The sequence below is a fragment of the Triplophysa rosa genome, linkage group LG22 (genome assembly GCF_024868665.1).
Source record: "Triplophysa rosa linkage group LG22, Trosa_1v2, whole genome shotgun sequence".
Taxonomy (NCBI): Eukaryota; Metazoa; Chordata; class Actinopteri; order Cypriniformes; family Nemacheilidae; genus Triplophysa; species Triplophysa rosa.
The window spans coordinates 3,952,979-3,968,306 of NC_079911.1; the positions used below are offsets into that span (position 1 = coordinate 3,952,979).

The 15,328-nt window shown below is 35.8% G+C and overlaps 1 protein-coding gene across 6 annotated transcripts in view; it reads right to left on the reverse strand.

Moving 5' to 3' along the window:
• Positions 1-13,462, reverse strand: part of syk (spleen tyrosine kinase) — a 42,026-nt gene extending 28,564 nt beyond the window's left edge. For 2 of the 6 annotated variants that reach the window (XM_057321902.1, XM_057321900.1), the window contains exons 1-5: positions 10,726-10,937; positions 6,456-6,908; positions 6,153-6,313; positions 5,075-5,222; positions 3,849-3,932 (exon numbers count right to left, since the gene is read on the reverse strand). In XM_057321902.1, the coding sequence (XP_057177885.1) occupies positions 3,849-3,932; positions 5,075-5,222; positions 6,153-6,313; positions 6,456-6,857 (795 nt within the window). In that variant the 5' untranslated portion in view covers positions 6,858-6,908; positions 10,726-10,937. The other 4 variants (XM_057321897.1, XM_057321899.1, XM_057321898.1 and 1 more) reach the window with 4 other exon arrangements.
• Between the last annotated feature and the right edge of the window lie 1,866 nt (positions 13,463-15,328).

The window sequence follows — 15,328 nt, forward strand, 5'->3', positions numbered from 1 at the left end:
GACCTTGTTGTTTGTATGTTGTTAGTAGATTCTTGTTTTAAAACAATAAAATGGTCCATTCAGTGATCTCTTAAGTATCTTCTCTCAGTTAACACTTTCTGTGTTCCATTAGTTACATACAGTAGGTATCTGAATGTAAAAATAACTGGCTTGTTCATATATTGGATATTCTCTTCAGTGTTGGGCAAGTTACCTACAAAATGTTATTAATTATATATTTCTAGTTACTGTCATTTAAAAGTAATTAGTTATATTACAATACTACTTTCTCTGAATTGTACTGCATTACACTACTTCTGCATTACTTTTGAATTACTTTTATCAAAATAACCACAAAAGTATAACTACCCTGCTGAAAAAAAACAATAAAAACAATTACAGAAATTCTAATGATTTCCATTAATACACAATAAATCTGCCACCATGTTACATTTACATTTATTCATTTGGCAGATGCTTTTATCCAAAGCCACTTACATTGCATTGTACTATACATTTGTTTCTTCCTACAGTAAGATATTTTAGGACATCAACTAAGTATAGCCTACATGTCTCCAGTTTGTATAGATTACAAAGAATACAAGAGTGTTCCAAAAAATGTCTCTGTTTCTCATGAACTTTTTATACCTGTCAGCATTTGCGTACCAGAATCTGGTAGATTTATGTGCGTCCATTCACGTTTGCATTCCGGGGATTACCTTTCTGTGTAATCGCATTCGAGATCTATGTCTGTTCGTGTGCGATTGCTCTGTGTCCGAGGGGATAGCTCCGGAGGGCACCTGTCTGTTTGCACCCACGTTCCGAGAGATTTCTGGGAGAAATCAACGAGGGGAGAATCGGGAGAACTGGAAGCGTTGTAAGCAGTGGTGTGGTCGGGGCCATACGCAGGTACACACTGTATGCTTACTTTTTCAGTAGCTCCTCACTGCAGAACGCAACATCCAGGGGGCAAGGATGTATCCAGTTTTTAAATGAACTGATGAACTACTCTCTTCCGACACAAATTCCAGCCCATCATAACAGTTTAACAAACCTCCGCTACTAATTCCAAACCATCATGTCTTTTAAATTTGCACTGTGCTGCTCCATACAAACGGTGAACAGGTTTCCATGATGATACTGGTGGAATATTGCATGGCTCTCACCCAATCAGATTCGAGAACCAGAAAGAACTGTTCTTCTTTATAATTATTTATCTGATTTAAGGGACATTTTCATGTAAGGTGGAATTATATGTTTTGTTCAATATACCTGCCATTTATCATATTCACTGACTATTTGTCCTGTAGTCTCAGAAAAAGGTTAACGTGCTGCATTGTATTCTTCTCTGTATGTATTCATCCTCTTGTCTTTTTTGTAAAGCTGGTTTGAAATCACAGTTTTGAATGTGAGGTTCTCAAACCTCACATTCTCTTTTCTTGTTTTGCCTCTTGGTGCAACAACAGCAGCCCCATGAGCAAAAACTCAAATCTAAGTGGACAACCTGAAGCCACTTCATGGATCACAGACCTTGGCATTTTTCACTACATTTCCCATAATCCATTACCTGGACTCATTTCTCATGAATAGATTCAGCTGTGCCTTATAAGTCTTGTCCATCTGACTATATATGATTTAACCCTGTTAAATCAATCAGTTTCTTGTGAAGTCTTGTTACTGTCAACTGCAATTCTAAGCTTTTGGACTCTTTAAGTGGGTCCTCTCTCATGGTTGGTGAGGTAGAGGAGGACGATCCTCTAAACATATTTGGGGGTGTAGGGGCTAGTAGTTCGTAAGCTCTCCATAAAGTAATACATAGTTTTATATTATGGCATTTGCCTTCGATCCAATAGCAGCATTAAAATTTGTTAACAAAAGTATAAGAGATTATTTATTTAGTTCAGTGAGTCTACAATTTTATTCCTACAGTAACTTCTGACTGGGGGCTTCCGAAAACAGTTAGCATATATATACTGTATAAGGTTACACTTCAACACTTTAAGTTTGTTACACTTTAAGTTGTAATTTAGTGCCCATTTACATCAAAACTACGCAAAGCTGGTGCAACCGGCCCCTGATCTGCCTTTGCCCTGGTGCTCCCCTACTCCTCTTGTTCTGCCCTGGCACTCCCCTGGTCCACCCTGGTGTTCCCCTGCTACACTGGCTTCACCCTGGTGCTCCGCTAGTTCCACCCTGGTGCTCCCCTGCTTTGCCCACTCCGCTGTGGGGGTTTCTGGCTTTGCCACGCTGGCTTCCTGCACCACCACATGGACCTGGCTCTTCAGCCCTTCCTCTGTTCCACCTCCACACCACCACCCTCCTGGTTATATTTGTGGTAGGAGCGGCTTCCAGATGGGGGGCTATGTTACACCTGCCAACTAGAGTGCCCAAATCCTCCACCAGAGGGAACTCCATGGATTATGGACCTTGTCATTATTCACTACATTTCCCATAACCCACTGCCCAGACTTATTACCCCTGATGAGACTCATTAGCCTTGTTCATTGGCCTATATCAACCCCGTTGGATCAATCAGTTCCTTGAAAAGTCTTATTAGTGTGGTAACACTTTTGTCATCTGCAATTATAAGCTTTCTTGTTTCGTGATTTTTTTTATCTATTGCCTATTGTCTGGATAACCCATTTGCTTGTGTTTTGCCCTGGTGTTTGTTCTTGTGGACTGTTTACTCATGTTATTGGCCCCATGCCTGTTTATTAAATTACGTCTTACCCTTCAATAAAGAGTTTATATAAGGTGCAATTAACTCTGTTTTTAACACCTGCAGTACTGTACAAAAGCATTAGGCACATAAGATGCAGTATATTAAGGAAGATGGATTCATTATTATTGGAGGAAGCTGGGCAGAATTATAAAATGTCATAAAGGTCAACCAAACAACAACCAACATACAACTCTGTTGTACACAATAAGAAATTAATGTGGAACGTACAGTCATTATTTGTAAAGAGTACATTTTGTTGGTGGTAATTTGATGTGATGTACAGGACAATGAATGGAAGAAGAAAGGTTTAGGCATTCCATAGGCAAAATTAGAAGCGAAAATCACACGCAAGCAAGGCGGGTGTCCTACCACTGCCAGTGGGGGAAACAGGAGAGGGGCGTGTTAGTGCACCTTTTTTGGCCCAGGTTTGGGGAAGGAGTATGATTTGATTCTGGAGAGAATTCCACCTGTGGCACCTCGCTAGAAACCACAATTTTAGAGAGCATAAGGTTATTCTCCTGGATCCTACACTATTTAATGTCACTGTTTAGTCCTATAGATGCATAACCCATTAGTAGGCTATTGGGTTGTGCTTTGGTAATGCTTTATGCATTACAGCAGCAACTGGTAAAGACACAAACGTTGAATGAAATTATTAAAAATAGGGCTATTGTTTTCTCAGCAATACATAGCTCAGAAATGTACTAAATGAATGTACATTTACCAACATTCACATGGTACCATATTCAGTGGCCCACATGTTAAATGGAATAATACAGTCTAGGTCAGTGGTCACTGGTTTTGTTTCAAGACCAAGATTTTACATATCAAGTAACAACCCAACAAAATCTCGAATTTGTTAATCACACAAAAGTAAACAAAAATTAATCAAAATGAATATAGTATTATTATGATCACAAACGACATATGTGCAACATAATTACATAATTATTTAGTTAACATAATTAAACAGTGCCACCATGCATGCTTTCATGATACAAAAAGAAAATGCCTGACAGCATGTATATTGCCTGAAATACGTCTGACATTTTCCTGTAATGTCTTTACATAAAAGCATGTGCACACAACCACTTGTTAAAACACACTCTTACTTGTACAGAATGATAATAACTTTAAAAGTACTAACCTCTGACGAATTTGATGGTCTCAGGCAAGACTCAGTAAGTACTCTGATCAGTCCGTCAGGCTTGTAAGAATAGTGCTCTACTAGCTATCGTAGAAAACACACAACACATTGAAGTCATATTCTGGTCATAACTGCCTTTTTGTGTTGTTTCTATTGTTTACTTGTTTATGTATTGTGGTTAAGTTTTGAAGCATGTATATTTATATGTACTGTATGTTGCAAGAACAAACAGACTAGAAGAAAACGAAATCAGTACTTTGTTGCACAAATAGTCAATCCTTTCTACCTAACAATAAAATAATACCTTATTATACAGCTAAAATCTAATTTATTAAAATAAAAGCTGTGTGTCTTTATAAAACATGACATGTAAAAACAATCCCCCACCATTGCATTAACCAAACCTTGTTTATAGAACCAATAACATCCTGTTACTTTAAAGAGCTCACCCAGACCTGCCTGAAACGCCTCATGTAACCACACCCCTACAAATCCACGTCAGTTCATGTTATAGTTGACTAAGACCGCCCAAATGTATACGCAAGTAAGGTGGGCGGACCTGTCAGTACAATCGCTTTGGAACCAGATGTTCCAAATATGGTAAGAGGCGTTACATTTCCGTCACATGCTTGCAGTATTCGACCAATCACTATGCACAGGTTAACTAGCCAATCATAGCACACCTCGCTTTTTAGAGTGATGAGCTTTGTAAAACATCCACGCGTTTCAGAGAGGCGGGGTAAAGAGGAGATACAAACATGAACGGTATGTGGAAAATACAGTGTTTTTAAACCTTAAATCATTGTGTATACATATTGCATTACATCTAAAACAAACAATAATATTCGTTTTAGCCATGTCATATGACCCCTTTAAATACTAAAATGCAACCAAAAGACCTACAAAAGGATACATAGTCCAGCACATTAGCAAAAAATAATTTTGGGGCATAACCTATGTCATTTAACAATGACCTTACAATTTCTATATTAAGATATTAATATTTATAACAACCCTGTGCTTTTCCAATTACACTTTAATGCCAACTAGTTTAAGTCAACCAGGGCATAATATATGCAAGCATATAGAGAAAAGTAGATAAAGAATAGAGAAAGCATATAGAAAAAAGTAAATAAAGAATAGAGAAAAGGCAACATTTTTTTTAGTTGTAAGAAAGGTTTAAGAACTCTTGGAAGATGTGTTTTTTTTAGGATAAAATAAATTACCTGCCAAAGTGTGTCAAACTTCTTGCCATCAGGAATGGAGAGTTTTCCAGCTTTGTCTTTATCAATACGATAGTGCATGACTTGATTACTATGCAGGAGACATAGTGCATAAGACACCAATCTGCCATTGGTTTCCCTCTCTCTTATTCTGTCAGGAGATATAGAATAATTCACAACATTGTACATTTTGAGAAGGTCCTACAATAGGATCTCTGACAGATCGCAACAAGAGGGGGATTCAGAAAAAATATGCATTTGAACAAGTACTGTAAGCAGGCAAGCAAATAAGGGCAAATGTAAGTTGGTAGAAACTGGTAAAAATATGCATTTAGCAGATGCTTTTCCATTGCTTCTTACTATGTCGTTTGTGGCTACAAGTTTAAGTAAATTGTTATGGAGTAAAATAATATTATGAAATGATTTGTAAGAAAATTCATATTTAACTAAAATAACTAGTAAATAGTTATTGGCACAATTTTGACAAAAGTCAAAAGAATGAAGCAATATTTGTCTTTCTTTTTTCCATTTTCTATAGACATTCTTTAAGAAATGCTATACTTAAGTGCTATATTTAAAGCAATTGCACTACCCCCACTCAGCCCTGCTCTTGTTTTCCGCCTCCACACTGCGTGTCTGGTCACTTCAGGAAGTCCTCTGAAACAGTGTCACAGCGGAAACCACACTTCGCCTTTCTTTAGTGTGTTTCTTTCACTTTAGAGTAGTGGTACTGCAGTCACATGCAGTGTTTGTTTAAATTAAATGATATGTTTAATCTTCTCCTTATCTAGTTTAAAAAATATTTTCTTCACAATCATTTTGTCACATTCACATGTATATTATACATAACATCATATTACAAAAAAAGAACACGTTAAATGTAGAGTATTGCACACAGTCATAACTAAGTACAATTAATTCAATTAAAACTAGAAACAAATAAACATATAATAAAAAAATATGATTTTTATTTTATTTTATTTTTATTTTATTTTATTAAGACTCTTTAGCATCTATCATGTAAATGTATCCTAACACCTACTTTTCTATTTGTGTCCTTCATGGGCTAGAGGATACTTACAAAAATTTGCCATTGGTGCGTGGGCTCCTGAGCAAACGTAACTCTGAGTCCTCACGATCGATTTTGCCATGGAACCATGGCATCTTTTCATGCGCTGTTGTTGCAATGAGTTTCTCCAGCTGAGGCCTTTGGCTAATGATAGCCTGCTCGAGGGCAGAACCCTGCAACACAATACAAAATTCTAAATTCTGCTAGACAGTGGCTCTACAAGAGCAGGAGAGAAGACACTTGCTTTAACCTGTTACAAAGTTTTAACTTGTGTGCAATAAAACTCCTATGGGATGGTCTAAAACTAACACTGACCTGCAGGTTCCATGTTTGTTTGACATACTGCCTTATGAGTTGCTCTTTCAGGTCTTCAAAAGGTCCAACTTTAGGTTCTATGCCTCGTGGTCGGTTAAAGGGCTTCTTGAGCAAGCAGATGAGCCCATCTGACTCCTGTGAGTGATAGTCAATCACATCTATTGGGGTTCTGTGTGATTTGCCCCCTGCAATGGCATATGTGTCATTGAGATCTCTCTCTATAGTGTAGTGGCAGAACTGACGGCCGTAGGACACTGACAACGCATAGCCACCAAGGTAACTACGGCTCTGACGTAACAGGTAAAGGCCATCTCCTGCTCCCCCATGTCTCAGGTGTTCCTCAGCTTCCTCTCGGGTGATGTTGCCAAAGAAATACGGCAAAGTCTGCACCTTGTCTGCCATGTTTGGTGAATAAAGCTTATTTTAGCAGTAGAAGAGTAGACACTCACTAACCTGAAAAAGAAAAATGTTTAATTCATAACAATTGTTATGTTTATATTATTAGAATTGGTACACTAAATTATTTATTAGACATTCATTTTTTTATGCATTTGGCAGACGCTTTTATCCAAAGTGACTTACATTGCATATAGTATCAATTTGTTTCTAATTATGTACAATCCCTGGGATCGAACCCATGACCTTGCCAATGTTAGCGTGATGCTCTAACCACTGAGCTACAGGAAAGCTACAGGAAAATGTATACATTCATTTATACTGTTCAGGAGATAACCACTTAACACCAGTTTCTCAGTTTCTCAGTATGCTTTACATGAGAGTTAAGAGTAAATGCTAGTGTTCTATCTGAGAAAAGTAAATATTATTTTATTAATTAAAGTAAATATTAATTAATGATTAATCGATTGTTTGAGTCATTGCCTCAAATTTTTGAGTTTAAGAAGTTTTTGGTTTGAGTAAAAAGATTTTGATTATCATTAAATTAAAGTTCTAATTAAGTCAACACATTTTTTTTGTTAATGTGACTCAAAACTTTCATTCATCTTTCCCATGAAATTAGGTTAACTGAACTTTTAATGCATTTTTATGTTAACTAAACAGATTTTCCTATACTTTATCTTATACTTATTTCTTAGTCTTTAACACATAAACGAAACACATTGACTTCTGCAACCCACAACGAAGAAGAAGAGACTAAGTGATCTTAGTACTATGCCATTACCACAATTATTGCTCATTACTGACATAATTGTCAGTTTTGCACATTACAATCTACACCAAGCCTCCCACAACCTAAGAACATGCACCACTCTTCTGAAAAATGGTAACCACAAAACCAAAAAATATTTAAAACTCTTCTGAATCTCCAAGAAAACGAACATTGAAAACTGACAAGTCTTTATCTTTATTGATGAAGTAATAATTAAAATAAATAAATTTAAATAAATGAAAAATAATTATTATACTCAACTCAAAAGGAAGAAAGTGTCACAGGAATTAGAAGTTTACGTTATTTAAACTATTTAATTACTACAGTGATTAGTCAGAAGTTTGACATACCAACTCATTTTATTATTATTGCTATTTTTGCATATTATTAAAAAGGTTTATTACAATAAATATGCTGACAAAAATTAAACCAATCCTTCATAGACATGACTTTGAGACAGTAATCCATGCCTTTGTGACCACTCGGCTGGATTACTGTAATGCACTTTATGTGGGGGTTAGTGGGTTATCTATTGCTCATCTTCAACTGGTACAGAATGCTGCTGCACGCCTTTTAACTGCCACAAGCAAGTATGAGCACATTTCACCAATCTTAGCCTCACTCCACTGGCTGCCCATTCATTTTAGGATTCATTTTAAAATTATTTTATTTGCTTTTAAAGCCTTGAATGGCCTCGCCCCACCTTACCTCTCTGAGCTGCTGCACCCCTACACCTCTAGTCGATCTCTCAGGTCAGCTGACCAGCTGCTCCTGACAGTGCCTAAAACTAGGCTTAAGCTAAGAGGGGATCGAGCGTTTGCCGTTGCAGCTTCAAAACTTTGGAATGGACTGCCGCTGTACATTAGACAGGCCTCCTCACTGTCTCAATTTAAAACACTTCTTAAAACCCACCTTTTTTCTTTGGCTTTTGACACCAGGTAGAGTGTTGATTTTGTGTGTATACATGCATATTTTTTCATTTTCTTTTACTGTGTACTTCATATTTTATGGTGCTTTTTGTGTTATCTATTTATTCTGTTTTTTCCCTTGTACAGCACTTTGGAAACCTTGTGTTTGTTAAAATTGTGCTATATAAATAAAGTGGATTGGATTGGATTGTGTTCAGATAATGACCAAATAAAAACTTGTTCTGTTTACTTTTTAAACCTTTTAACCTATTGGCTACTTTACCTTCCCAACTTAATCATTAGAATAAAAACATATACAATTAAAATAATCTGTGTATTTTGTGTTCATGCTGCAGCAACTCTGACTATTTTGCTTATATCTATTATTCAAAATAGTCAAAGCCAGTAGATGGTACCAGTAAATGGCATCAAGAAGCGTGCACCACTGAGATATTAGAACATGCAAAAGAGGAAGTTGTCAGATATTTTCTGTAACTTAAATCCACTCCCATGGTGTATTCTTTGGCACTTTCGTGCATGTAGATTCAACCTGTTTGGACTTTTAGGGTAATTTTAGGGTAGGAAGTTAGGAACTATCATACCTCTGGATACACTCTAAAACTGACGTGTTATCAACCCAGCGCTGGGTCAAACTCAACGAAGGAACGAACTCAACCATTAAACTTATGCTGGATTGTTTCAACCCAAAACGCTGAGCTGTTTAACCCATTGTTGGTGTCTGGGTTAATCTAGCCCAAAGGCTGGGTTTTTCCCTTTTTGACCCAAGCCAACATCTTTTAGAGTGTACAACAAAAACAGACTGCAACATTTATTATACAAAATGTCTAGACTATATCACTTTTATCTTATAGAAAAAGCAATTAAAAAACTGTAATAATTTGAATATACTTATCAGAAGCAATCTTGACATTATTATTTGGCCTTTACTTTATCTGTTGTGTAGTAATTTATTTACAAAAGACCACAATCTGACTTCTGATCACATGGCTAAACATCATAAATACTTATCTTATACATGGTCATAATATCCAGACAAAGAAACTGTAAAAGCAGTACTGTATGTAACAATTTAACCACTTTGTCCAATATGTTTTGGTTCAAAATGTTGACAAATTCAGTTTTTTTCTTTAGTAATCAGCAGTTAAAATGCCAGATGAAGCTTTAGATGAACTCAAATTAGCATTCAACTACCTACACAAATACAAACACATCTGAATGCCTCACGTAAATGCATGACAGAGAGAGAGATAAAAGTAAATGTATGATTTATAAAAAAGAGATTTGACCATAAAAGATTCTGTAAGAAGTAACAGAAGCAGCCATTTTGATTAAGCAAGAAACATTAATCCCAATAGCCAAATGTGTCATTTGTAATCCAAATGTGGTTGCAGAATTCTATATGAGAAATCATTTAAAGAAAGACGCGTGATGATTGATTTTTTTATTTTACCAGTCAACTATGTTTTATTATTTATAGACCAAAAGACATAATGTCAAACGTCATAATATTATTCAGTATAAAAAAGATAAAGTGCTGCTAAATAACTGTGGACTATAAATTGGACTATACCTTGGCATCCATTTGTAATATACATTTTTAACGATATATGTTTATATATGTTTAATTCAATTATTTAAATTAATGTTTTTTTTGTGTAAACATTTATTTTTATTTATGTTGTAAATTAATTAATAAGGTATAACATCTGAAAGATGTTCACACTTTCAACCAGCTTTGCAACATTTACTTCAAAGTGACAAAATAACCATCAAGAAACATCAGATAATGCCACAACAAAGTGCTAGTAGAAATTATACAGATATTTAACATATTTAACTGTAACCAACCTAATGTAAAAGACCATTTACATGGTTTTAAACAATTATCTTTGCAAATATAAATTATATGAGTTGCAATTCTGTAGATTAATATTATGTATTTGTTGTTAAAATTGTATAAATGATACCCATGACATGTTTGAAGACATATGTGGTATAAAATGTAAATGTAAAGTTTTTGCTCAAGTCTAACACAGAAACAAGTGAGCCTGTCATTCGCTGAATTAAATAATTAAATGATCTCAAAGTGCATTAGTCGAAAAGGGTTTAAAATGATCTTGTTTAAAACATAGCCTCTTTTAAATATGTAGATATAAAGTAGATATACTCTTACCTTACAAAATGGTAAAACTCAACAACTGCATACCATGTTCAAATGCTGTCTAGCTGAACAGGATGTGGTATGGCCAAAAAACTTAGTGGATAGTTCAAAGAAAGCTGCCGGGAACACAAGTTGTAAAAGTCAGTTTTTAGTACAGAAACTGTGCTGCATGCTGATATACTAAAACTCAGAACACATTAGGCTGTTTTGCTATCATTGCAATGACAAACCTTAAAAGTATATTGAACTATTTGTAAGCTTCCTCATTTTGAGAAACATCTACCTACTTCCTTCACAACTTTTTTCTGTCCTATATCTTTGACTTCCCTTTGAGACCAAAAACACATAATGGTTTATATATATGATGCTAAATAAAACCTAAAGTTCCATTTTGCAGTAATATTTTACAATGCACAAACAGAATTCACAATATACTTAAATACAATATGATATAATAGAGTAACAAAGTCTAGAAACAAGTGCTAGTGGTCACATTTGAATAAGATGTATTAGTTTACCTTTAATCAGTAAACATCCACTTAGTTAACTACATTAAAAGTTTAAACATGCTACACTGAAATAGATAACAAATGTAGTCACAACAGCATGAATGACTACATTTGTGCATATGAAAACATGTAAAATATTGCATGAATCACAGTTTCAAATAACATAGACATTTACTAATTACATGTTATGTTGTATGAGGTTTCCATCCGTAGATAATATGAACAGCAATTGTTTTATACAGTTCAGTGAGCTGAACCCAGATGCAAGGTGCAGTCACTATGCAAATAACGTTTCTTCCTCTGTTTACTTCTGCATTCTACCTTATATTATTTTATTATGTTGACTTGACAAACTGTCTGTTAAAGAAAAGTGTGTTTTTCTGTCTTATTGTGGAGGGGCTGTTATAATGTTATATTTAGTTTTTCTCGCAAAAGTACAAAAAATATATTGTGCCATACAGCTGAAAGAATCATTCAGGCATTTTGAAACAGTGTGACATTTAACCCTGAACATAACCCTGAAGATTCACACTTGTAATGTGGTGACTGTTTTTCTGGTGTAACATTTGCCAACATTAGTGAATGCATCAGCTAACATGAACTAACAATGAACAATATAGTTTTTCAAATGTATCAATTTTTGTTAATATCAGTTAATATAATTATGGCCCGGTTTCACTGACAAGGCTTAGCCAGGACTATGCCTTAGTTAAATTCGTGTATTTATTCGCTTTTATTAAAATGCCATCAATAAAAACATTACTGGTGCATATTGAGACAAAACAAAGGCAATGACATATTTTAAGATATGTCAGGGCAATTTATTTTCAGTTAAGACAGCTCAAACTTTCATTTTAGTCTGGTACTAGTCTTAAAGGGAAACTTTACCCAAAAACAAAAATTCTGTCATTGTTTACTCACCTTCAGGTTGTCCAAAAATCTGTAAGTAGTATATATGAGGGTCATTGTGTCAAAATGATTGACAGGTATGATTTCATGGTGACCTTGACCTTTGCTGGGGTTGAATTACTTCCGGACCACCCAGGTTGCGAGGGACCGCCCACTTTGCGTTGACCTTTGACCGTATCCGCCCACGTTGTGAGGGACTGCCCCCTTTGTGTTGAACCTTTGCCCTTTGATCGTATCTGTCCACGTTGTGAGGGATTGCCCACATCTCAAGTTGAACATGTTGTATGTTTACCGAACATTTTTCTCCCTTTTCCGGAGATCATGTTTGGACATGTTTTTATGAGGCTGACACGTATCTTATGCGTGAATAAATAAATACGAGTTTTAAAGGAAATGATGAATAAGTAAATAAATGAATAAATCGGCGAATAAGTGATTAAATAAATAATTGGTTATATAAGTTATTAAATAAATAATGAATACGTAAACAAAGCAATGATTGAATGAATACGTAAATAAATGATTGAATGAATAAGTAACGCATTCTATGTATGTATATATAGGCTGTGATCTAACTTACGTTGGAGGAAAGACGGTGTTGGACGTTTTAATCTTCTATGATTTGTTTACATCGATAGCGTGAAATTGACCCTATTCATGTCCCTGAGGCGACATGGCACGAGCGGATTATCTCGACACAGCGAAGCGTTGTCTATGATTGGCAGCTGTGACTTTCGCCCTCGTGGTATGCGGCACTAATTGAGCTGTGGTGTCCACTGTGTGTTGCTTAAACATATCGGCTTTATTCATCATTATCTGTTTTGTTTAAATCTCAAACGTGTATATTTGTACAGGGGCCTCCATGAAAATGGCTTGACCAAATAAATGTTTGTATGCGTGCACAAGTTTTGACCAAGAGCAGTTACCTTCCAGCATTCATGTTTCTGAAAAATGAAAAAAAATCTGAGTATCCATTCTTCAAACTGTGTCTACAACACGTACACTCTAAAAAAAAAAGCAGTAAAAACAGGGCACAATATACTGTATTAATATGAAGGAATTCTCCGTATTCATTTTTTACAGTTGTTTTACCTGTATTTTAAATTTTGCACTGCATTAAATAACATGTTAGCATTAACGGAAATGTCCGTAAAATAAATGGAAAATGTACTGGTAATTTTCTGCCAGTACTTTATCCATTTTTTTACGTGATTTTTTTAGTGTATAATTAAAAGACACTACAAGACAAAGAAACATGAGGGTATTTATAGGCAAGACAAAATGAGAGGGGCGGGGCCAATGACGAGACACGAGAAAACACATGAGATGTAAAACATACACAACTCATGGCCTTCTCACATAAAACCTAAGGGCTCTGTCCCGATCCTGCCACATGACTAGAAATTCATAAACAAGAAGGTAGGACCATGACAGAGCCCCCCCCCAATGAACACCTCCAGGTGTTCACCAAGGGGTGGACTAACAGGACATGACAGACTGCAACAACGACAAGACCCAAACATGTCATGGCTCTGCTTCCTTAGTCATGTTTTTCTTGGTCCTGTAGCAGAGCCATGGCAAAGTCTTAGGTTATATGTGAGAAAGCCATGAGATGTTTGTTTTTTGACATCTCATGTGTTTTCTCAGGTCTTGTCATTGGCCCCGCCCCTCTCGTTTCCTGTATTGTCTCCCTCTTGTGTCTTATGTTCCACACCTGCCCTTGCTCGTTATCCCTCGTTTGTCTTCCCTATTTATACCCTCATGTTTCTTTGTCTTGTGCTGTTGGATTGTTCTGTTGCGTCGTGTTTGTCTTTGTGGTGAGTTCTTGTTGTGTAGTTAGTTTAGTTTAGTTTACAGTGGTCATGTCAAATGTTATTATTTCTAGTCTAGTTAGTCCCTGTCCGTGTTGCTATGTTTTGTTATGTTCCCCCACGTGGGTCTTTGTTTTGTATTTTTTAATTATTATTAAAGTCTGTCTTGTTAACCCCTTACCCGCTGTCTGCACTTGGGTCCTCTGTCCTTGTCTCCGTGTCTCACCCCGAGACTCATGACACAAACAGACATGGCAACAAAGACAAGGGGCAGACAAGCAATAATAATAAAAGGGTTGGGGTGTGACAATAAAAATAACAAACATGGGAGGGGGGGTGGGGAAACAACAGAGTTCAAGGGGGGAACAGTTCTATGACAGACATAAAGATACACTTCTTAAACTGCATGTCCGCTATAAACCAGTGCTTCGGAAGTCATAATTTAGTTCACACTTCTCTAATAACCTGATGTGTGAATATAATTACTATGATACCCTGTTTGTCTTAATGAACAGATTTACTTTAAGAGCAAATTACTAAATCCTAATACCAAACTACGATATACAACGTGGATGCAGCATCTATCTCGTGCTAACAACAATTTTGCTCAAGACTTTTTGACTTACATATCCAAAAAACATTTTTACACATCTTAAATTGTTTTTCATTGTTAAACATTTTTATCATTTTAAATTTGTTTTTCATTGTTAAACATTTTTATCATTTTAACAGATGCGTTTTAGTCGATACGAAGTTGTCAGGCTTTACACTTATGTTGATATTAAAGATCGGGCAACACACTCAGTTTCTGCCAATCTCATATTAATCTTGAGTGCCTATACAGTAGTATTGCATACGTCGTAGCTTCGAAGAGTATGTAGTTTGATCAAATTTACAAAAGACAGATACAGCTGTACGATTATTTCCGGAAAAACACGAGCTGCTAGAGGTGGGATTAGTGGGGAGAGTGGGATGGAACTACAGCACGAGCACACAACACATCATCACTATGGCTGAAACTAGGGATGTAACGATTCACCGTGAGCTGGTTGAAAATCGGTTATAATGAGTGAGGATTCAGATCGGTTGAGGTGTGAACTGAATCGCAATACATTTTTTGAACAGCAGGGGCCGCTATTTTCACTGCAAATCTAAACGTAGACATGCTGATATTTCTTAAATGCAAAAAAATCCAAGAAAAGCTCAGACAGTATTAGTTTGTTTATATTAAAGAGACTTTTTCTATTATTAATTTGTTATAAAATTGCAGTTTAGTTTTGTTATTTGAAATAAAACATTATTTTATTATACAAAGAAACGTGAAGCATTTAAGAAATAATGCAAGGGAAGTTGTTCATTTCTAATTTGTTTCAACTCATTTTGTAA